The following is a 25,181-nucleotide window of genomic DNA, read 5'->3' on the forward strand; positions in this document are numbered from 1 at the left end:
TTTCTTCAGAGGGTTAGAACAAATTATTTTAAGATTTGTGTGGAATCAGAAAAGACCCCGAATAGCCAGGGGGATTTTAAAAAAGAAAACCATATCTGGGGGCATCACAATGCCAGATTTCAGGTTGTACTACAAAGCTGTGGTCATCAAGACAGTGTGGTACTGGCACAAAAACAGACACATAGGTCAATGGAACAGAATAGAGAACCCAGAAGTGGACCCTGAACTTTATGGTCAACTAATATTCGATAAAGGAGGAAAGACTATCCACTGGAAGAAAGACAGTCTCTTTAATAAATGGTGCTGGGAAAATTGGACATCCACATGCAGAAGAAAGAAACTAGACCACTCTCTTGCACTATACACAAAGATAAACTCAAAATGGATGAAAGATCTAAATGTGAGACAAGATTCCATCAAAATCCTAGAGGAGAACACAGGCAACACCCTTTTTGAACTTGGCCACAGCAACTTCTTGCAAGATACATCCACGAAAGCAAAAGAAACAAAAGCAAAAATGAACTATTGGGACTTCATCAAGATAAGAAGCTTTTGCACAGCAAAGGATACAGTCAACAAAACTCAAAGACAACCTACAGAATGGGAGAAGATATTTGCAATAACATATCAGATAAAGGGCTAGTTTCCAAAATCTATAAAGAACTTATTAAACTCAACAGCAAAGAAACAAACAATCCAATCATGAAATGGGCAAAAGACATGAAGAGAAATCTCACAGAGGAAGACATAGACATGGCCAACAGGCACATGAGAAAATGCTCTGCATCACTTGCCATCAGGGAAATACAAATCAAAACCACATTGAGATACCACCTCACACCAGTGAGAATGGGGAAAATTAACAAGGCAGGAAACAACAAATGTTGGAGAGGATGCAGAGAAAAGGGAATCCTCTTACACTGTTGGTGGGAATGTGAACTGGTGCAGCCACTCTGGAAAACTGTGCTGGAGGTTCCTCAAAAAGTTAAAAATAGACCTGCCCTATGACCCAGCAATTGCACTGTTGGGATTTACCCCAAAGATTCAGATGCAATGAAACGCCGGGACACCTGCTCCCCGATGTTTCTAGCAGCAATGTCCACAATAGCCAAACTGTGGAAGGAGCCTCGGTGCCCATCGAAAGATGAATGGATAAAGAAGATGTGGTTTATGTATACAATGGAATATTACTCAGCCATTAGAAAGGACAAATACCCACCATTTGCTTCAACGTGGATGGAACTGGAGGGTATTATGCTGAGTGAAGTAAGTCAATCGGAGAAAGACAAACAGTGTATGTTCTCATTCATTTGGGGAATATGAATAATAGTGAAAGGGAATATAAGGGAAGGGAGAAGAAATGTGTGGGAAATATCAGAAAGGGACACAGAACATAGACTCCTAACTCTGGGAAACGAACTAGGGGTGGTGGAAGGGGAGGAGGGCGGGAGGTGGGGGTGAATGGGTGACGGGCACTGAGGGGGACACTTGACGGGATGAGCACTGGGTGTTATTCTGTATGTTGGTAAATTGAACACCAATAAAAATTAATTTATTAAAAAAAATAAAAAAATAAAATAAATAAAAGTACCAGATCACAAAACTACCCCCTCACTTTTCACACTTAGAATGAAATCCATCTCTTTACCATACCTTAAAAAGGCCCAACGTGACTTTTTAAATCTTCTCTCCCATCATCACCACCTTTTCCCCCAACATACACTATGCTTCAGCCCACAAGCTTTTTTCCTGTCCCTTAAACACACTAAACCGCTTCCTAGCTCAGGAAATATGTGCTTTCTATTCCTTTCTAAAATTTCCTATTACCTTCCACTTATAGCACCCTGCTTCTATCTATAGATGATGTTCTTCCATTTCCATTTTCTAATGCCTAAAAGATTCTAACACAGTGAAGTAGCTAAATAAGTAATTCCTAAAGTTGGCTTCACACCAGAATCAACTAGGGTGTTTCTATAAACTGTCTTCCAGGCCCAGTTTCAGGCCTGTAACAAGGTTCAAGGAACCTGTAGTGTTAAAAAAGTTCTACAGTGATATAGCCTGTCCACTTTTCTAGACAGGGGGTCAACAAACTTTTTCTGTAAAGGGCCAGATGGTAAATATTTTAGGCTTTGAACACCATATGGTTTCTGTTGTAACTAGTGAACTCTGCCATGAGGCACAAAGCAGCTATAGACAGCACGTAGATAACTGGGTAGATACGGCTGTGTTTCAGTACAAATGGTGTGGCCAGATCTGACCCCATGCTGTAGTGTGCCAAACCCTATTTTACAATGTTTCTCAAGTACTGATGTGCATACAAATCACAAGAAGATCTTGTTAAAATACAGATTCTAATTCAGAAAAGCTGGACTGGGCCTCAAAATGAAGCATTTATAACAAACTCCCCAGGTGGTACACCACTGTTGCTGGCACAAGGACCAGCAAAGTACAACCAAAGCACTGAGTGCCTGGCTTTGCTGAACGCCGTTATATCCTGAGAGGAAAGATTTGACTGTGTCCTGTACAACTTCACATAATGTGATTTTTTTTTTAACAAAAGGAAAAATGAACCTAGCTGTACAGCTAGATTTTAGAACACAAAAAAATGATGACCTAAGTACATACATTTTACAGTTTATAAAGAGAAAAATATAGCAAAAACTCCATTTTAAAATTTCTCATTAACAATGAAAGGATAAATGTTCACACACCTACCTATAAATAACATGGAATGTTTTCGTGCAAATTTCAGGCCTTCATTTCTATCAACCTCACGATTTTCCTAAAAGATAAATATAAAGATTAAGAAAAGCTATCTACTAAAATACAGTCAAAATGTCAAGTGTCTGACTTCTTACCTTATCAATTTTATTTCCAACTAGCATGTTTACTATGTCATTTCTCGTGCAGTATGTTTCCAATTCATTTAACCAATTATCCAATTTAACAAAGGTATCTCTTCTTGTGACATCATAAACTGAAATAAAAAGGGTCACTTATTAAATAAGCATTAGAAATAAGAAGCAGTGATATAATATTTCTGATATATGACTGAGAACTAATATTCTATATAGGTGATTATGTTTCTAAGCCTTCAATGCTTAACAATCAGTATCTACTCACCCAGATGAAAGAAACAAGTCTATTAAAAAATAATAAACACATACATATACATTCTTCAATTTTAACACACATTGTTAGAGAAATGAGATTATATCCTGTGCAATAATTAAAAATAATTTAAGCAAAACAACTGTTGTTCCCATTCCTAATAGTAAAAAACATTTATCCAAAGACCAAAAAACATTCATATTCAATCTGTGGCAAAATACCAAATTTTTTACATGGATTTAAACATCTATGATCCTGTTAATTTGTTTCTTACAAGGACCAGAATTTCCAACTTTGAAAAAATATGAAAAAAAAAAAGAAAAAATATGTAAACTTAATGGATAGGATTCTATCTCCCTGTTACCACTTTCATCTTACATGAAACCACATTATAACATAAAAGCTTATTAATATAAAAACCTTATTAAAATGTTTTCTAAACTTAAAGGCTGAACCAAAATAAGAGTTGCTGTTAATGAAATGAACCCAAACCTCACAAGTTATAATACAAAAAGACAATTCTCTCTAAAATTGATCAGTATTTATTTTAAAAAGTTTCTCTGGCATATTAATAGCAAGTACTTTTCAACACTTTACAGTAAGAATCCCCATTTGTTTTTTAAATTCTGTATGATTACGAATCAACAATGTTAAGTGCTTTGTGATACTTTTTAGGACAATAAAACATTCAACTAAGCAACTAGTAGGCTTCTTCCTTTATAAACACAAAGCAAATGTTAATACACTGCTCACTGAAGGTCAGTTTCTGGTTAACACTCTTAAGACAGACCAATGGCATGCAGATTAATCCTCAATTAAGTCCTCATCATTATGAGCCTTTAAACCAAGTTAATTAATCTGATCTTTATCTTTTAATTGCTAGACAAAAGACTGAAAATAAATTTTGAAAGTTTAAATAGTCATTAATGTAAAATCAAGCTTACTATAACTTCAAGTTACATAAAGATGCCCCTGAAGAAAAATAAAAATTTATTGACCTTCACAGATTAAGAAAATCAGAAATTGTAATAATAAGACAATAATATTTTTCAAGCATTATCTTAAAGGAAAACCTTACCTAATATAACACCCTGTGCACCTCTATAATAGCTCGGAGTTAATGTTCTGAACCTTTCTTGACCAGCAGTATCCTAAAAGTGACAATCATTATTATTAAATTTTTAAAAGTATAAATTAAGAGTAGAAAATCAAACATTAAAAAAAAAGAAAAAAAGAAAATCAAACATTATTAAAAATACCCATGCACAAGCTGATTTAAAACTTGAAATTTAAATTAGATGTATTTTCTTACTGACAAGTGTTATTACATAAAATAAAATTAATACTCATCTCTAGAAAAATGCATCTAAGTAAACAGATTTTTTAATTTTTTAAATATTTTTATTTATTCATGAGAGAGAGAGAGAGAGAGAGAGAGGCAGAGACACAGGCAGAGAGAGAAGCAGGCTCCATGCAGGAAGCCTGGTATGAGACTCGATCCCGGGACTCAGGGATCATGCGTTGAGCCACCCAGACATCCCAAAGGCTTTTTATTTTATTTTTTTAAAAGATTTTTTTTATTTATTCATGAAAGACACACAGAGAGAAAGGCAGAGACGTAGGCAGAGGGAGAAGCAGGCTCCAGGCAGGTAGCCTGATGTGGGACTTGATCCTGAGACCGCAGGATGACACCCTGAGCCGGGGCAGGTACTCAACTGCTGAGCCACCCAGGCATCCTGGTTTTTTGTTTTTAAAAAAGATTTTTATTGCACATGAATATTTACTTGAAAGCCATGGTTCTCAACTTTAGAAGCACAATGAAATTTCCTGGGAAATGAAAAATTCCGATGCCTGAGTCCAATCCCTAATGATTCTGATTTAATTGGTCTAAGTAAGAAAGTAGGTTTCAAAATCTTCCCAGGTGATTCTAACATAGAATCAAGGTTGAGAACCTCTTATTTTTTTAAAAGAGAATTACAAGAGTGTCTTACTATAGTTAAGCAATTTTCAGGTTGAACTCTTAAAGTATTTTCTATGTATCTTCTTTTAGGAAAATGCATAAAACCAAACCACTTGCTATCACATGTTTCTGACTCCTACTGGGAGAGACGAACAGAAGATGTACACCAGCTAGGAAGTGCAAGTTTCGTAAAAAAAAGACTTCATCTGCTTAATCATGGGTTTAAGCCTTGTGCCCAGAGCAATTCTTGCCACAGGATAGTTGTTCAACTTTTCTTAGAAAAAAAAGAAGAAAGAAGAAAGGAAGAAGGAGAAAGGAAGAAAGGAAGAAAGAAGAAGAAGAAAGAAAGAAAGAAAGAAAGAAAGAAAGAAAGAAAGAAAGAAGAAGAAAGAAGAAAGGAAGAAAGGAGAAGGAAGAAAGAAGAAAGGAAGAAGGAAAGGAAGAAAGAAGAAAGGAAGAAAGGAAGAAAGGAAGAAAGAAGAAAGAAGAAGGAAGAAAGGAAGAAAGGAAAAGAGAAAGGAAGAAAGGAAGAAAGAAGAAGAAAAGAAAGAAAGAAGAAAGAAAGAAAGAAAGAAAGAAGAAGAAAGTCAGTCTGTACTTCTGGGTCTGGTTCCTTCTGTCTTTTTTCTAACATCCTTGGACTGTGGCTTCAAGGTACCTAATATTATGCAAAGCAGCAGTTGACAAATGGCTCCCTCAGCCCACTACCTGTTTTGTTAAATAAAATTTTACTGGAATACAGCCAGGCCCACTAGCTTATGCACTGCCACATGGCCGGCCTTCGGATTAGACTAAATATTTACTATCTGGACTTAGAAAGTTTCCAGTCTGCTAATATAAAATAACCTAAAGAAGAGTGAAGACGTATGTCAAACATCAACTTAGCTGCCCATCCCATGGTCATAAATTCGAGTTTAGCTATGTGGCAAGCAGAGGCTCCTTCAAATATGTAACATGTTAAGAACCTCTCAGAGGTTTAAAAGATTGGAGAGGAATTTTAAACTAGCAGTGACGGGCTCCGGCTACCTACTTTCCTACTTACCTACTTTCTTTCCCTGGCCAAAATAGAGACTGCTCTAATATGAAGAGCTATAAGTAGAGAGTATATGAGTAATTTACAGCCCCAGAAGAGAAACTTAACAGGAAAATAACTTTCAAAGTAAACCACTTTGCACATCTACTACTCTTCCTCAGATAAGCTTACATAATAAATGCAGAATATTCTTGCTTCCAGATTGTCACCACTACAGAAACTGCCCCCAACCTTGCCATGTTGAAATGAAAAAATTAACAAAATTAAAGCTAAACTTTCTAAACAGATAAATTTATGATAAAATGATTTCTCTCTTTAAAAAAATTCCCTTTGCTTCAAAAAAAAATTTTTTTTCAAGATGTTATTTACTTATTCATGAGAGACAGAGAGAGAGAGAGAGAGAGAGGCAGAGACACAGGCAGAGGGAGGAGCAGGCTCCATGCAGGGAGCCTGATGCGGAACTCGATCCCAGGGCTCCAGGATCACACCCTGGGTCGAAGGCAGGCGCTAAACTGCTGAAACCCAAGGATCCCAGCTTCAAAATTTCTTAAGAAACCTCTGATATTTAAAATTATTCTATCTGCATACTGGCTCAACTTTTCAAAAACAATAATATAAATTTAAGGTCCATAAAGTGCAGTGCACTTGCTATCTAAAGCAGATTATAATTTGGATAATTTGATATAGGTTAGGGCAAGGACCAAGCAGAAATAGTTTAGTCAAAAGACTTTTTGTTATAACAGAAAAATTCTGTTTGCATAACAAAACCCGTATTCACACTGTAGTAAATTAATTTCTAGAATAGCAGAAAGTATTTGAATATGAATTTTGTTCCCCTTCATCTTCACTGAGATCAGCTTCAGTAACTACCCTGATGAAACAACATAAAAATCAGAACTGCTCCTGGGTAGCCCAGTCAGTTGAGGGTTCAACTCTTGATTTCAGCTCAGGTCATGATCCCAGGGTCCTGGGATGGAGCCCGATGTCAGGTTCTGTGCTCAGCGGGGAGTCTGCCTCTTCCTCTCCATCTGCATCTCCTCTCACTTATGCTCTCTCTTGCTCTCTCTCAAATAAACTCTTAAAAAAAAAAAGAAATGGATAAAGGGCTAGGAAGTATCTGAAAAGGCTAAATATTAGAATGTGGGAGTGGAAATAAGGGTAGGATTTTGAGAAAAACAGCCCTAGAGGTGTTTTTAAGATCAGTGATTATTCTATTTGATCCTAGGAGGAGTGTCCAAGTAGGAAAGGAACTGATCTTATGTATATAAATAAAACTACAGAAGAATTAGAGGAAACAATGGATTTGTGTATTTCTCTTAATGAGTGAGGAGGAGGCCTTCCTCAATACAACATGATACCTAAATTCATGAAGAAAAATAACTGGTCTGACCACATAAATACTAAAACCTTGGTATGGCAAGAACATAGCTCCCCATACCATCTATACACACATTCATTCATCCTATACAAGATTGGAAGGCAAATGACAAACCAGAAAAAATATTCGAAGCATGTAAGTTAGTATTACACACACACACAAAAACAACAACAACAACAACAAAAACACCAGAACATTAACATTTGGGGTGTTTGGGTGGCTTAGCTAACCATCTTGACTCTTTATTTCAGCTCAGGTCATGATCTCAGGGTCATGAGACTGAGCCTTTTATTTAAAAAATATTTATAGTCCTATGATAAAGATATCACTTCAATAATACCTACCAACCTTTTTATTAACAGGAACTAAAAAATAAATAAAAAAAAAACTCTTGCATAAAAGAAAGATCTCATGGAAACCATCAAGCCTTAGATCCTATTCTAATATGCATATCTCACAAAACAGTAGCAAAGACAGAAAGAAGTGATTAATTCAACCATGAAAAGTACATGGAAAATCAGGCCCCACTTTTGTACAGAAAGAAGCCAGCATTGTTAAACTGTTCAATATATTTCATTATTACCTAGTCCAACATTTTTCAAATTGTTTTGTTAGACATTACTATTCTTATTGATACCATAATTATATTTCAGGGAGGGAGCAAATAGGATACCAATCATGTATTGTATGTTAGAAACACACAATTACTTGTCATTTGGGATAAAACGTGTGTTAGAAATAATATGCCATTCAGAGAATGCCAGGAAGATGAATCATATGATATAATTAATAAACACTTCTGTTTCAAACTGTAACTGATTTACTATTTAATCACTATGTTTAAGTACATCTCAAGGTGAAGACTGCTGACCAGTTCTAATATTATCACATGTAATAAAAACATATTTATATATTATCACAGTATATATGGGAATCAGATATATATGAGCATATTTTTATAAATTATTTATGTAATATTTTTAAAATATTAGCAATCATTTAGATAGAGAGAGGTAGACAGATACATAGACAGGAGTGAGGGAGAGACAAGTAGACAGACAGACACTGACCATTTTGGATGTTTTTGACATTTAATGCTACCTTTTTCAATCAGCACTATCAAGAAAAGGTCTAGTTAGGAAAGCAAGGTGTATCAGACTGTTTGGGTTCACAGGCAAATGAAGACAGTAGGTAAAGACTGGGCATAGGCATTAAAAAATAAATCCAAAATTGGTAAACTCAAATTTCATAAATATTTATACTTACAAACATAAAAAATACTGTTTTTCCTGAGCATTACTTCATCTCCTTCTCATCCACAACTGAGTGAGTATACATTGTCTTTTTAAGACTTTAAAGAAACATATTCAATAATAGTAATTCTCTCTGGCAAACAAGACTATTTTTCTGTACCTTATTCTGCTTTTAAATATTCTCAAGGGATTATATATTTTAAATTTTTAAGTAAAACAAGTCTCTGCCTAATTACCTAATTTTAAGGTATAACCATTTATTGTTTATCCCTTAATAGTAAGTTATCCAAAAGTTATTTAATACAAATTGTTTATCTCTAGAACTCTACACATCTCTGCTTCTTTAAAAAATACAAGTTGAATATTTGTACAAAGTACATTTTTAAAACTCTTACCCAAATTGCAAGTTTAGCCTTATTTCCATCCACTGAAATCGTTTTCACCTTAAAGTCAACACCTTAAAAAAAAAAAAAAGAAAATTTTGGTAAGAATTCCAGTAAAATAATATAAAATCAGTTATCAAGAAAACGAGAAAACAGAAAAGCCACTTTATCAAATACCAAGTTCACACCCCAAATTCTTGGAGTTATAGATGTGAAAATTAAAAAAAAAAAAGTTCAGCAGCTTAGGATTTAGTCAGGATAAATAAAAACCAAATGCTTGCAGAATTCACTCACCTACCTGTACTCCCTTGAAAAAAATAAAAAGTTTAATGAGAAAATAAACTTCAATGTAAGGTGATTAACAATGCATGTTAAAAGCCAAGTGCTGGATGGAATTCACAGTGCTAATGTAAAGACTCTATGGCTGACTCCAGATAAGGGTAATTTTCTTAAGAGTTCCAACTGTATCTATATTCCATTATCAAGAGTGCTGTCCATACCAGCCAATTCCCTAACTCAAATTCTGACTGTTAGCAGCTTAGTAAAAACATAAAAGGGCCACTTACTCCTTGTCTTATGAATGGTCTTCATCCTAAAAAACAGTATTTACCTATGTAACTTTATCAATGATCCCTTGCTACTGCACAGTTGCAAAAGGAGAACTTACACCCAAAAACACCTGTGCCAAATCTCTAAGAATCTTCATAAGTGAAATGCTCAAAGTGCTACGAAAACCTTCTGTAAGTACTGGGGCACCTGGGTGGCTCAGTGGTTGAGTGTCTGCCTTTGGCTCAGGTAGTGATCCTGGGGTCCTAGGATGGAGTCCCACATCAGGCTCACCACAGGAGCTTGCCTCCCCTCTGCAGGTGTGTCTCTGCCTCTCTCTGTCTCTTATGAATGAATGAATGAATGAATGAATGAATGAATAAATAAATAAATAAATAAATAAATAAATAAATAAATCTTTTAAAAAACAGCTATAAGTACTAATTTATGTAAAGAGAAGAGCTTCATAAGACGACACTTAAGGTTCTACTATATAGTATGGCCCTCCCCCCCACAAAAAAAATCAACCTCTCCCTTTTCAGGAAGAGGAGTTGACACATGTCATCTGGCTTAAATGAACAGATGTCCACATGTCTTTAAAGAGTATCAAAATTAATGTGCAGTCTACCCCACTGGCTAGAGGGAAAGCATTAGCTCAAGAAATTTGGAAAGAAACTTTCAAAAGATCTTATTAGCTTGTCATGATTGATTCAGAACATCCACAACTAAGATGAACAGCACCCTCATATACTAAACACTTACAAGAACACCTGTCACCAATATGAAAATATATTAGTAAATCTTGGATGATTTCTGGTGATCCACTACCAACACAAATTAGGTAATAAAAATGCATTTCAAAATGTGCATTATACCAAGTCTCTCTGCATGCCAAAGATTTAAGAAAAAAAAAATTTGGTGTTTTGACTAGGATGATAAAGGAGCTGATAAAGCCGCACCTAGAATCATGGGCAATTATTGTTAAATGACAGTGTCAAGAACATAGTCCAAGGAAAACCTAAGTGTAAAGTTTTTTTGCACCTAAACAAAAAATGTCATATTAAATAATCTTGTATTCACCAGGTCTAAAGAAATATGCCGTACCATTTATATAAAAAATATGAAATTACTTATATGTCATTTATAATGCGTTTTTTTTAAAAAAAAAGATTTTATTTATTCATGAGAGACACAGAAAGAGAGGCAGAGACACAGGCAGAGGGAAAAGCAGGCTCCTCACAGGGAGCCCAATGGGGAACTTGATCCCAGGACTCCAGGATCATGCCCTGAGCTGAAGGCAGACTCTCAACTGCTGAGCCACCCAGGTGTCCCATCATTCATAATGCTTTAAAGACAAAACAAAGCCTGAGAAAATTTGGATGAGGGAAATGGTTCTGACTTGGTACAGGTACAAAATTAAGGCCACTGGAAGACATTACAGAGATAACCCATCATACACACTCTACAGTTAAATTCTCAAAGTTTTTCAGAGAATAAAGAAAATTTTTTCCCTATTTACTCCAGATGACATGCTCACGGGCAGACTAGACTGGCTTTTTGCTAGCTATGAGCTAATTAGTCCACCCAAGAAAAGAAACTCACTGTTCCCAAAATGTTTATGTTTACTTCTCTCCAAATCTCCTCCCTCTTTTACAATTGCCTGTCTTTCATATGTTTCTTGACAGTCTAACGATGGCCTCTATCATATGTATCATTTACATGTTGATAATCTTCTCCAAGTTACTCTTCTGAGATATTAGACCTGAAAGTTAGATACCCTCCCCAGAAAACAATGCTCAGTGGAGTCCTACCTTCAAAGTCAGTACACACAGGTAGCCTGAAAGGGTGCCCCATCTGGAACCAGACCCTGCAAGTCCCCAATTTCATCTTTCTTTGGTGTCCTAGGCAGACGCTAAGCTCTGTAGCTTTCATATGCTTAAACTGCTTCTTCACCAAGTCTGGTTCTTCTGTTTTGCAAGTGGCCCATAATTTGTTTTTATTGGTGGCCACAGTGGGAATCTTTTTAATCTGATTTTGCCAACTTCTTACTAGATTTGATTAAACTATCTTTTGAATCTCCTCAGGTGAATGACAAGGAGCTCATAACAGCTGAACATCTAAGAAAAAAAAAAATTTCTGTGTATTTCCTCTACTCTCCTACAATACTGAACACTTCTGTGACCAAATACTGTGAGGGTTTTTCCTAAGAAATTCTCTGACTCTCCAGGTACATCAGTGTCCTACAACTCAATTCAGTCTGATAAAGTCAGATTCTACGGGGTAAAGGCTAGGCAAGAATAAGTCCTATGAGACTGCTGCACTCAGAGTGGGACACAGGTAAGGCAGAGAGAGAGACACAGGTGAGGCAGAGAGAGACACAGGTGAGTGAGAAGCAGGCCCCATGCAGGAAGCCCGATGTGGGACTCGATCCTGGGTCTCCAGGTTCACGCCCTGAAACAAAGGCAGACGCTCAACCACTGAGCCACCTTGGCTGCCCCCCAAATCCAGATTGTTACCCGTGCTTCCAACCACCTGGCTATTAACCAAAAGGTTCTCATAATCCTCACCCTTGATTAAATCAAATTGTGGCTCACAGAACTCAGAAAAACAGTTACTAGAGTATCATTTTATTCTAAAAGGATATACCCCAGGAACAGCCAGATGGAGGAGATAAATAAGGAAAAGTATAAGGAAGGGGCACGCAGCTCCCATGTCCCCTCCAAGTATGCCATCTCCCCAGAACTTTCAGGTGTTTGCCAAAAAAAGAACTCTCAGAACCCATAAACAGCATTTTTACAAAGGTTTCATTATTTAGGCATGACTGATTAAATCATTGGCCTTTGGAAACTGTACAAAATCTCCTGTCCCTCATCCCTCTTCCCTCCCCTGAGGCAGGGGAGGAAAGAGTAGGATTGAAAATCCCAATCATCCAATCACATGGTTGGTTCCTCAGGCAAGAGTCTCCACCTTTAGAGGCTTTCCAGAAGTCACAGGACTAAAACTCCGGTGTGGTTGAAAGGGGATAGTTATGAAAAACAAAAGACATCTCTTTGATCAGGTAAGAAAATCAAAGGGTTAAAAGGTCTGTGCCATGAACGAAATATATATTTTTTATTATAAATCACAATATCCACTGAATGGCCATTTTGGCTTTTTTTCTTGTCATTCATTTGGGCTTGCACTTTTAAAATGATTTTTAATTCACTTTTTTTAAAATAATCTTTTTTTAGGCACATTTTATGAAGGTTATTTTACTTAAAACTAGACATCATAGTCAATAAAGCCTTTAAGACAGGCAGTAAATGAAACATGAAAGTTTACCAAAAATATTATCAACTATATCATAAAGAGCTATTTGTCAGTGAAAAACTAGAACATATCAATGGAATCACCTGCCATGTCAAAAGGAGAAAAAGCAATCAACAGAAACTGAGAACTAACAAACATGTTAGAATTAGCAAATTAAAAACTATTTTAACTATATAGCACATGTTGAAAAAGTTAAGTAGACATGAGAGACTAAAAAGACACAAATCAAACTCAAGAGATGAAATGACAATGTCTGAGATGTAAAATACATGGGATGAGAGTAACAAAAATTAGATACTGTATAAGAAAACATAAGTGAATATGATGACAGCAACAGAAACTACCCAAAAGTTAAGAGAAAAAAAAATCAAAGAAAATGAGAAGGCATCCATGATATGAGGCAATTCCAAGTAGTCTAATCGGCAAGCAATGATAGTGGACAAAAAGAAGGTGGAAAGAAGGTCAAAAGATAGATCTAAAAAAATAATGGCCTCAAATTTTTCACAATTAATAAAATGTAAAACTTATTGATCAAAAAAGCTCAATGAACCCTAAGCACAGAAACATGAAGAAAACTATACTAAGGGTCACAATAACAAATTGCTCAAAGGGAAATTAGGAAGTTTTTCAAACTAGTATTTTGAATGAAAAGAAAAACATTAAAAAAAAAAAAAGAAAAACATTTATCAAAATTTGTGGGACGTCACTAAAGCAATACTTACAGGAAAATTTATAGAGCTAAGTGACCATATTAGAAAAAGATCATTTCACATCAATGACCTGAGCTTCCAAATTAAGACAATTTAAAAAGCAAAAAAATAGAAATCAGGCAGAAGAACAGAAATAATGAAGTTCAAAGCAGACACTGATAAAATGAAAACTGCAAAACCATTAAAAAAAATCAATGAAACAAAAAAGCTGGTTCTATGAGGGAAAAAAAATCAATAAACAGATAAATTCTAGCCTAAGTGATCAGGAGAAACAAACACAAAAATTACCATTATAAAGAATGAGAAAGATCACATCATTACAGATTTTAGAGGGAATGTTACAAAGTTCATGCCCCCCCAAAAAAACTGACAATTCAGATGAAATGTCAATTTCCTTCAAAGATTAAAAACTACCTGAATTTACTCAAAAAGAAATACATCACGAACAAAATACCTAAGGAATGTAAACAAAAGGAAATCAAAACATCACTATAAAAAATTAACTAAACCTAAAAGGTGGCAGCAATAGAGGAATAAGGGACAAAAACTCTGTAAGACACAAAGAAAAACAGCAAAATGTCAGTAATAAATCCTTCCTTATCAGTAATTACATTAAAGGCAGAGACTAACAGAATATATATAAATACATAAATATATAAATAAATATATACAAAAGAGCCAACCATATGCTGTCTATAAGACACTCATTTTCAAGCTACAGACACATAAAAGTTTAAAGTAAAAGGATAGATAAAAATATTCCACGCAAACAGTAACCAAGAAAAAATAGGAGTGGCTATACTAATATCAGACAAAGTAGACTAAGTTAAAAACTATTACAAAAGAGAAAGGACAAAATATATTGAGATAAAAAGGTCAATTCATCAAGATGTAACAATTATAAACATATTCACCAGAGCAAAGTTCCCAATATATGTGAAGTAAACATTCACATAACTGAAGGGAGAAATAGACTATTAGAGATTTTAATATACCACTTTCAATAATGGATAGAACCAGACAGAAGATCACACAGAAACAGAACATTGAACAATACCAGTAAGACCCAATAGAACATTCTACCCAATAACATTAGAATAAAGTTTTCTCAAGTGCATAAGAAACATTCTCCAGGACAGACCATATATTGTATACAACAAAAGTATTAATAAATTTTAAGAGACTAAAATTGATGAAATATTTTTTATCACAATGGAATGAAACTAAAAATTGGTAATAGAAAGAAAACTGGAAAATTCACAAAAATGTGCAAATTTAAAAATACCCTTTTAAAAAATAACTAATACATCAAAGAAAAAATCTTAAGAAAAATGAGAGAATATTTCGAGACAAATGAAAACACAACATACCAAAATTTGAGATGTAGCAAAAGCAGTACTAAGAGGAAAATTTATAGCTAGAAACACATATATTCTAAGAGAAGAAATATCGCAAATCAGTAACCTAATCAATAACCTAGAAGAGGAAACTAAGTGCTACAGAAGGAAGGAAATAATGAAAATCAAAACAAAGATAAAAGATAAAGGGAACAGATACACAATAGAGAAATCCATGACAAAGGGCTGGGTTTTTATTGTCATTCTTATTGTTAAAGATCAATAAAACTAACAAGTTTTTAACTGGACTAAGGAAAACAGAGAAGATTCCAATTACAAAACTCAGATATGAAAGTGAGGGACATTACTACTAACTTTACAGAAGAAAAATATTATAAGAGAATACTATGGACAATTATACACCAACAAGTTGGATAACCTACATGAACAAATTCCTGAAAACATACAAATGACAAAATCAACTTACCAAGAAAAAGAAAATCTGAAGAGACCCATAAGTAGTCAAAAAGTCCCAACAAAGAAAAGCTCAGGACTAGATGACTTCACTGATAAATTCCACCAAACGTTCAAAGAGGTGACACCAATCCTCATTTTTCAAAAAACCTGAAGAGAAAGGAACACTTCCAAGTGTTCCTTTGAAGCTAGCATTATTGATACCTACCAAAGCCGACAAAAATGCTATAATATAATAAACTACAGACCAATAACCGAGAGGAATACTGATGATGCAAAACCCCTCAGCAAAATACTATCAAATTTAATTCGTTAGCCTATTAAAAGGATTACACATCATGATAAAGTTTTATCTCTGTAATACAAGATTGAAGGAATATGAGCAAATCAAACAAAATAATATATTAAATTAAAAGAATGAAGAGGGAAACACACGATTATCTCAATTCATGCAGAAAAAGGATTTGACAAAACTCAACATCCTTTTATGATAAAAAAAAAAAAACTTAGCAAACTAGAAACAGAAATAAAAATTCCCTAACATTTAGATAAGGGCTATATAAAACTCATAACTAACATTATACTCACTGGTGAAGGACTGAGAGCTTTACCCCAAAGATCAGAACAAGACAAATACATCTACTCTCGCTTCTATTTTACAGAGTATTGGAAGTTCTAGCCACAGCAATTAGTGCAGAAAAGGAAATAAGGCATCCATACTGGAAAGGAAGAAGCAAAATTATTTCTGTTCACAGAGGACATAATCTTATAAGTAGAAAATCCTACCTTTCTTTACTGTATATTTTTCTACTGGCGTTCACTTTGCCAACATATAGTATAACACCCAGTGCTCATCCTGTCAAGTGCCCCCCTAAGTGCCCGTCACCCAGTCACTGCAACCCCCCACCCACCTGCTTTCCCACCACCCCTTGTTCATTTCCAAGAGTTAGGAGTCTCTCATGTTCTGTAACCCTCACTTATATTTCCCACTCATTTTCTCTCCTTTCCCCTTTATTCCCTTTCACTATTTTTTATATTCCACAAATGAGTAAGACCATATAATGTTTGTCCTTCTCCAACCTACTTACTTCACTCAGCATAATACCCTCCAGTTCCATTCATGTTGAAGCAAATACTGGGTATTGGTAATTTCTAAAGGCTAAGTAAAATTCCATTGTATACGTAAATCACATCATTTTTATCCATTCATCTTTCAAGGGACACGGAGGCTCCTTCCACAGTTTGGCTATTGTTGGACATTGCTGCTATAAACATTGGGGTGCAGTTGTCCTGCCTTTTCACTACATCCGTATCTTTGGGGTAAATCGCCAGCAGTGCAATTGCTGGGTTATACGGCAGTACCTTTTTAACTCTTTGAGGAACCTCCACACTGTTTTCCAGAGTGGCTGTACCAGTTCACATTCCCAGCAACAGTGCAAGAGTGTTCCCCGTTCTCCACATCCTCTCCAACATTTGTTGTTTCCTGTCTTGTTAATTTACACTTTTCTCACTGCTGTGAGGTAGTATTTCACTGTGGTTTTGATTTGTATTTCCCTGATGGCCAGTGATGCAGAGCATTTTCTCATGTGCTTGTTGGCCATGTCTGTATCTTCCTCTGTGAAATTTCTGTTCATGTCTTTTGCCCATTTCATGATTGGATTGTTTGTTTCTTTGCTGTTGAGTTTACTAAGTTCCTTATAAATCTTGGATACTAGCCCTTTATCTGATAAGTCATTTGCAAATATCTTCTCCAATTCTGTAGGTTGTCTTTTAGTTTTGTTGACTGTTTCTTTGGCTATGCAGAAGCTTTTTATCTTGATGAAGTCCCAATAATTCATTTTTGCTTGTTTCCCTTGCCTTCATAGATGTATCTTGCAAGAAGTTGCTGTGGCCAAGTTCAAAAAGGGTGTTGCCTGTGTTCTCTAGGATTTTGATGGATTCCTGTCCGACATTTAGATCTCTCATCCATTTTGAGTTTATCTTTGTGTGTGGTGTAAGAGAATGGTCCAGTTTCATTCTTCTGCATGTGGCTGTCCAATTGTCCCGCACCATTTATTGAAGAGACTGTCCTTTTTCCCGCGGATAGTCTTTCCTGCTTTGTCGAATATTACTTGACCATAAAGTTAAGGGCCCATTTCTGGATTCTCTATTCTGTTCCATTGATCTATGTGTCTCTTTTTGTGCCAGTACCACACTGTCTTGATGACCACAGCTTTGTAGTACAACCTGAAATCCAGCATTGTTATACCCCCGGCTCTGGTTTTCTTCTTCAATATTCCCCTAGCTATTCGGGGTCTTTTCTGATTCCACACAAATCTTCAGATGATTTGTTCCAACTCGCTGAAGAAAGTCTATGGTATTTTTATAGAGATTGCATTAGATGTGTAAATTAATATTTCACAATATTAATTCTTCCAATCCATGAGCATGGGATATTTTTCCATCATTTTGTGGCTTCCTCAATTTCTTTCAGAAGTGTTCTGTAGTTTATAGGGTATAGATCTTTTACCCCTTTGGCTAGGTTTATTCCTAGGTATCTTATGCTTTTGGGTGCAATTGTAAATTGGACTGACTCCTTAATTTCTCTTTCTTCAGTCTCATTGTTAGTGTATAGAAATGTCACTGATTTCTGGGCGTTGATTTTGTATCCTGCCACATTGCCAAATTGCTGTATGAGTTCTAGCAATCTTGGGGTGGAGGCTTTTCAGTTTTCTATGTACAGTATCATGTCATCTGCAAAGAGGGAGAGTTTGACTTCTTCTTTGCCAATTTGAATGCCTTTTATTTCTTTTTGTTGCCTGATTGCTGAGGCTAGGACTTCTAGTACTATGTTGAAGAGCAGTGGTGAGAGTGGACATCCCTGTCTTGTTCCTGATCTTAGGGGAAAGGCTCTCAGTGTTGACCCATTGAGAATGATACTTGCTGTGGGCTTTTTGTAGATGGCTTTTAAGATGCTGAGGAATGTTCCCTCTATCTCTACACTCTGAAGAGTTTTGATCAGGAATGGATGCTGCATTTTGTCAAATACTTTCTCTGCATCTACTGAGAGGATCGTATGGTTCTTGTTTTTTTCTCTTGTTGATATGATCTATCACATTGATTGCTTTATGAGTGTTGAACCAGCCTTACATCCCAGGGATAAATCCCACTTGGTCATGGTGAATCATCTTCTTAATGTACGATTGGATCCTATTGGCTAGTATCTTGTTGAGAATTTTTGCATTTGTGTTCATCAGGAATATTGGTCTATCATTCTCCTTTTTGGTGGAGCCCCTCTCTCGTTTTGGAATTAAGGTGATGCTGGCCTCATAGAACAAGTTTGGAAGTATTCCATCCCTTTCTTTTGGAACAGCTTTAGAAGAATAGGTATGGTTTCTTCTTTAAACGTTTGATAGAATTCCCTTGGGAAGCCATCTGGCCCTGGACTTTTGTATCTTGGGAGGGCTTTGATGACTGCTTCAATTCCCTCTCTGGTTAATGGCCTGTTCAGGTTTCCTATTTCTTCCTGTTCCAGTTTTGGTAGTTTGTGGTTTTCCAGAAATACATCCATTTCTTCTAGATTGCCTAATTTATTGGCATATACCTGCTCATAATATGTTTTTAAAATCATTTGTATTTCCTTGGTATTGGTGGTGATCTCTCCTTTTTCATTTGTGATTTAATTAATTTGAGTCTTTTCTCTTTGTTTTTAATAAGGCTGCTAATTGTTTATCAATCTTATTAATTCTTTCAAAGAACCAACTCCTGGTTTTGTTGATCTGTTCTACAGTTCTTTTGCTCTCTATATTTCATTGAGTTCTGTTCGAATCTTTATTAACTTTCTTCTGCTCGGTGTAGGTTTTATTTGCTGTTCTTTCTCCGGTTCCTTTAGGTGCAAGGTTAGCTTGTGTATTTGAGGGTTTTTTTCCAATTTTTTTGAGGGATGTTTGAATTGCACTGTATTTCCCTCTCAGGACTGCTTTTGCTGTATCCCAAAGATTTTGAACAGCTGTATTTTCATTCTCATTAGTTTCCATGGATCTTTTAATTATTCTCTAATTTCCTGGTTGACCCTTTCATCGATTAGCAGGATGGTCCTTAACCTCCACCTGTTTGAATTCTTCCAAATTTCCTCCTGTGATTGAGTTCAAGTTTCAAAGCATTATGGTCTAAAAATAAGCAGGGGACAATCACAATCTTTTGGTATCAAATAAGACCTGATTTGTCACCCAGTATGTGATCTATTCTGGAGAAAGTTCCATGTGCACTTGAGAAGAATGTGTATTCAGCTGTGTTTGGATGAAAAGTTCTGTAAATATCTGTGAAATCCATCTGGTCCAGTGTATCATTTAAAGCTCTTGTTTCTTTGGAGATGTGCTTAGAAAATATGTCATTTACAGAAGCGCCGTCTTGAAGTCTCCCAGTATAAGTGTATTATTATTGAAGTATGTCTTTACTTTGATTATTAATTGATATACTTGGCAGCTCCCACATTAGGGGCATAAATATTCAGGATTGTTAGGTCCTCTTGTTGGATAGATCTTTTAAGTATGATATCGTGTCCCTCTTCATCTCTTACTATAATCTTTGGAATAAACTTTAATTTATCTGCTATGAGGATAGCTACCCCTGCTTTCTTTTGAGGGCCATTTGAATGGTAAATGGTTCTCCAGCCTTTTATTTTCAGGCTGTAGGTGTCCTTAGGTCAGAATGAATCTCTTGTAGACACCAAATAGATGGGTCTTGCTTTTTTATCCAGTCTGACACCCTGCGCCTTTTGATGGGATCATTAAGCCCATTCACATTCAGAGTTACTACTGAAAGATATGAATTTAGGGTCATCATGAAACCTATTCAATCCCTGTTTCTGTGGAGTGTTTCTTTGGGCTTCCTCTTTCTTTTACAGAGTCCCCCTTCATATTTCTTGCAGAGCTGGTTTGGTGGTCACATATTCTTTCAGCTTCTGCCTCTCTTGGAAGCTCTTTATCTCTCCTTCTATTCTGAATGACAGCCTTGCTGGATAGAGTATTCTTGGCTGCAGGTTCTTCTCATTTAGGACCCTGAATATATCCTGCCAGCCTTTCTTAGCCTGCCAGGTCTCTGTGGAGAGGTCTGCTGCTAACCTAGTATTTCTCTTCATATAATTTAGGGATCTCTTGTCTCTTGCTGCTTTAAGGATTTTCTCTTTATCTTTGGAATTTGCAAGTTTCACTATTAAATGTTGAGATTTTGAACGGTTTTTATTGATTTGAGGGGGGGAATCTCTCTATCTCCTGGATCTGAATGTCTATTTCCCTCCCCAAGTTAGGGGTGTTCTCAGCTATGATTTGTTCAGATATGCTTTCTGGTCCTCTGTCCCTTTCGGCGCCCTCTGGAACCCCAGTTAAATGTAGATTTTTTTCCTTCTGAGGCTGTCATTTTTTTCTCTTAACCTTTCCTCATGGTCTTTTGTTTTACTTTTTTCCTCAGCTTCCTTCCTGCCATCAACTTGTCTTCTATGCCACTCACCCTTTCTTTTACCTCATTAACCCTCGTCCTTAGGACCTCCAGTTTGGATTGCATCTCATTTAATTGATTTTTAATTTCATCCTGAGTAGATCTAAATTCTACAGTCATGAAGTCTCTTGAATCCTTTATGCTTTTTTCCAGAGCCACCAGTAGCTAATTGTGCTTCTGAACTGGCTTTCGACATCGAATTGTAATCCAAATTCTGTACCTCTGTGGGAGAGAATACTGTTTCTGATTCTTTCTTTTGTAGTGAGTTCTTCTTTCTAGTCATTTTGCTCAGCATAGAGTGGCTAAAAACGAGTTGTACTGAAAAAAGGAAGAATAAAAAGAAAAAACAAAAACCAAACAAATAAAAAAACCTAGGAGGGATATCCTCTGGTTCTATATACTGTAAATCCCTCGACTTCCCCTGGAGCTTTCCAGCGCTGCTTGGTCAAGAACTTCCTCTCTCCTGTCCTTCCAGCTGGTCTTTTATGGGAGGGGTGGGCTGTGCTGATTCTCAGGTGTGTGCACCTGGGGGAGCGGCCCGCCCCCTGCCAGGTGCATGGCCTTTGGGAGCTGTTCATCCTTTGAGGCCCCTGTTCCCTGACGGCGCGCTCTGTCCCAAGCACAGGGTGACACCAAGAGGACAAGACTGGCGGCAGCCTGCCTTCTAGCTCTGGAGTCAGCTCCCACAGTAACTACTGCAGCTCCCAGTCCACAGGGGCCTGGATGTTCCCAGGGCGGGGACGCTGATCTGTACAGCTTGGGGGCACCCAGGGGCAGGACAATCCTTGCTGTCCTGTGTCCTCCCTGCCTCTGCTTGTCCCGGGAGGAGCACAGGATCCTGGGCTGTGTCCCCCGGCGCCCTGGGATCCATGTTGCTGGAATCGCACTGTTGGGGCCATGGCTCTCAAAAGCAGCAGGGCGCAGCACCCTCTGCCCGGAGCTGCTGGCTGAGCTTCCTCCCGAGGCCCCGCTGGCCACGCACTCCAGCCCTTTACTGAGCTTGGCCCACAGTGTGTGTGGCGCTCTCCCTCGGGTGCACCTCCCCTATTAGTGACCCTGGGAACCTGGAGGCCCCACTGCCCCTCCTATGGCTCGGCCCAGTTTCCCTGCTAAGCGCTTTTCTGTTCAGGAAGAATCGGTCGGATTTTTAAAGTTCCTGCTTCTCCAGGGCTGGGCTTTCCTGTCCCGGGAGGCTTTCACTGCCCCCTTAGCAGTCTCCTCACAGCATCCCCTCCTCCACTTGAGTCTGTTTGTTTTTTGTTTTGTTTTTTTTTTTTTTTGTCTTCCTACCTTGTTAGAAGTGCAAACTCTTCTCTCTATAGCATTCCAGCTGTTCTCTATTTAAATCTCAGGTCGAATTCATAGGTTTTCAGGATGATTTGAAAGTTAGGTAAGTTGGTGGGGACAGGTGACTTGGGGACCCTACTCCTCCACCATCTTGCCCCCCAGGAAAATCTTACTTTTTCTTTTTAAAGATTCTATTTATTTATTCATGAGGGAGAGAGAGAGGCAGAGACACAGGCAGAGGGAGAAGCAGGCTCCATGCAGGAAGCCCGACATGGGACTCCATCCCGGGTTTCCAGGATCAGGCCCTGGGCTGAAGGCAGCACTAAACCACGGAGCCACCCAGCCTACCCAGAAAATCCTACTTTTAATCCTAATACACACATGCCCCAAACTAAAAAACAAAACAAAAACAAAAAACTGTTAGAATAAATGAATTCAGCAAATTTGTAGGATACAAAAATTAACATGCAAAAATTAAGTCTGCATTTCTATACATTAGCAAAGAACAATCCAAAAAGAATATTTTTAAAAAACCATTCCATTTACGTTAGCATCAAAAAGAAAATACTTGGGAATAAATTTAACCAGCGACTTTTTTTTTTTTTTTTTTTACTTATGATAGTCACAGAGAGAGAGAGAGAGAGGCAGAGACACAGGCAGAGGGAGAAGCAGACTCCATGCACCGGGAGCCCGATGTGGGATTCGATCCCGGGTCTCCAGGATCGCGCCCTGGGCCAAAGACAGGCGTCAAACTGCTGCGCCACCCAGGGATCCCAACCAGCGACTTTTAAGACTTGCACACTGAAAGCTGCAAATTGTAACACTGTTTAATGAAATTAAAGAAGACATCAATAAGTGGAAAGACATGTTGTATTTATGAGTTGGAAAACTTAATATTGTTAAGATGGTAATACTACCTAAGACAATCTACAGCTCCAACACAATCCCAATAAAAATCCCAACAACTCTTTTACAGAAATGACAAGCCTGGTATTCAAATTTATATAAAGCAAGTAGTACTAAATAGCAAAACAATATTGGAAAAGAAGAATACAGTCTAAAGACTCACATTTTCCAACCTCAAAACTTACTACATATCTGCAATAATTGAAGCAGATGGTACTAGCGTAAGGACGGACATTTAAACCAATGGAACAGAAGGGAGAGCCTAGAAATAAACCCTAACATATAAAGCCAATTGATTTTCAGCAAAAGTGCCAAGACCATTCAACGGGGAATGGACAGCATCTTCAAATGATTCTGGCAAAAGTGAGTATCTGTATACAAAAGAATGAAGCTGGAGCCTTACCTTCTTTCATACACAAAAGTTAACACAAAATGAAGAAATACCTAAATGTAAAAATTAAATCTTTAAAAGTCTTAGAAAAAAATAGGAGGAAAAGTTTTCATGACACAGAATACAGCAATGATTTTTTGGACATGACACCAAAAGCACAGACAACAAAAACAAAAATAGATAAACTGGACTTCATCAAATTTACAAACTATGTGCATCAGAGGACACCATCAAAAGGATGAAAAGATAACCCATTGAGTGGAAACTATCTGCAAAACATACAGCAGATAGAGGATTAGTATAATCCCAATATATGGAGAACTATCACGCAACTACAACAATAATAACCTAATTCAAAACTGGGCAAAGGATTTGGATAGTCATTTCTCCAAAGAATATATACAAATGGCCAATAAGCACATGAAAACATGCTCAATATCATTATCCATTAGGGAAATGCTAATAAAAACCACATAGATATTATATTTCACATCCATTAAGATAGCTATTTTAAAAAATGAAAAATAACAAATGGTGACAAGGATATAGAGAAATTGGAACTCTTGTACTTTGCTGGTTGGAATGTAAAATGGTACAGTCACTGTGAAAAATAGTTTTATGTTTCCTCAAAAAGCTAAAAACAGAATTACCATATCATGCAGCAATTCCACTCGTCGGTATATACCCAAAAGTGACAGCAGAAACTCAAACAGGTACTTGCACAACAATGTGTATAGGAGTATTACAACAGAAGGCTGAAGCAACTCAAGTGTCCACGAACAGATGAACAGATAAACAAAAGGCGGCTTATATGTATCATGGAATATTAGTCATAAAATGTAATGAAATTCTGATATATGCTACAACATGGATGAACCTTGAACACATTATGCTAAATGTCCCTACTCACAAAGGGACAAATATTGTATGATTGTACCTATATGAGGTATCTAGAATAGGCAAATTCATAAAAACAGAAGGTAGAATAAAGGTTACCACAGGCTAAGGGGAAAGTGGAGTCAAAGGTTTTGTTAAATTGGTATAGACCTCCTGTTTGAGGTAATGAGAAAGTTCTGAAATTGGATAGCGGTGAAGGCTGTGAAACAATGCAAATGTACTTACTGCCACTGACTGTAAACTTAAAAACAGTAAATTTTATGTTATGAATATTTTACCACAATAAAAATATAGATAACTGGGGAGTTCTGCATCTATCAAAGAAATTGAATCTATGGTTAAAAACCTTTCCATTAAAAAAAAATTTCATGCCCAAAATGAATTCTACTGAACATTTAAGTAGTAATCCATTCAGTCAGTTAAGCATCTGTCTTCAAGTCATGATCCCAGAGTCTTGGGATCAAGCCCCACATGGGGCTCCCTGTTGGGAGGGGGGGCCTGCTTCTCCTTCTCCCTCTGCTGTTCCCCCTGCTGTGTGCACACTCTCTCAAATAAATAAATAAAATCTTTAAAAATAATAACAATCCAGACTAAGCAACTCCAGGAACCTGAAGAATGAATACTTTGAAAAACGTAACTAAACTGGTAGACTAACAATACATGACTTCCAGATCCATTATAAAGTTGCAGAAACCAACACAGGGAGGCAATGACATAAAGTCAAATACATT

The 25,181-nt window shown here is 36.8% G+C and overlaps 1 protein-coding gene across 1 annotated transcript in view; it reads right to left on the reverse strand.

The window, feature by feature from the left end:
- Positions 1 to 25,181, reverse strand: part of RAB18 (RAB18, member RAS oncogene family) — a 46,705-nt gene that overhangs the window by 8,015 nt on the left and 13,509 nt on the right. Inside the window, exons 3-6 of the mRNA XM_055334526.1 lie at positions 9,131 to 9,192; positions 4,190 to 4,262; positions 2,859 to 2,977; positions 2,716 to 2,782 (exon numbers count right to left, since the gene is read on the reverse strand). Coding sequence (XP_055190501.1) covers positions 2,716 to 2,782; positions 2,859 to 2,977; positions 4,190 to 4,262; positions 9,131 to 9,192 — 321 coding nt within the window. The remainder of the gene's footprint in view (positions 1 to 2,715; positions 2,783 to 2,858; positions 2,978 to 4,189; positions 4,263 to 9,130; positions 9,193 to 25,181) is intronic.

Source organism: Nyctereutes procyonoides, unplaced genomic scaffold, assembly GCF_905146905.1.
Source record: "Nyctereutes procyonoides isolate TBG_1078 unplaced genomic scaffold, NYPRO_anot_genome, whole genome shotgun sequence".
In the NCBI taxonomy this organism is placed as follows: Eukaryota; Metazoa; Chordata; class Mammalia; order Carnivora; family Canidae; genus Nyctereutes; species Nyctereutes procyonoides.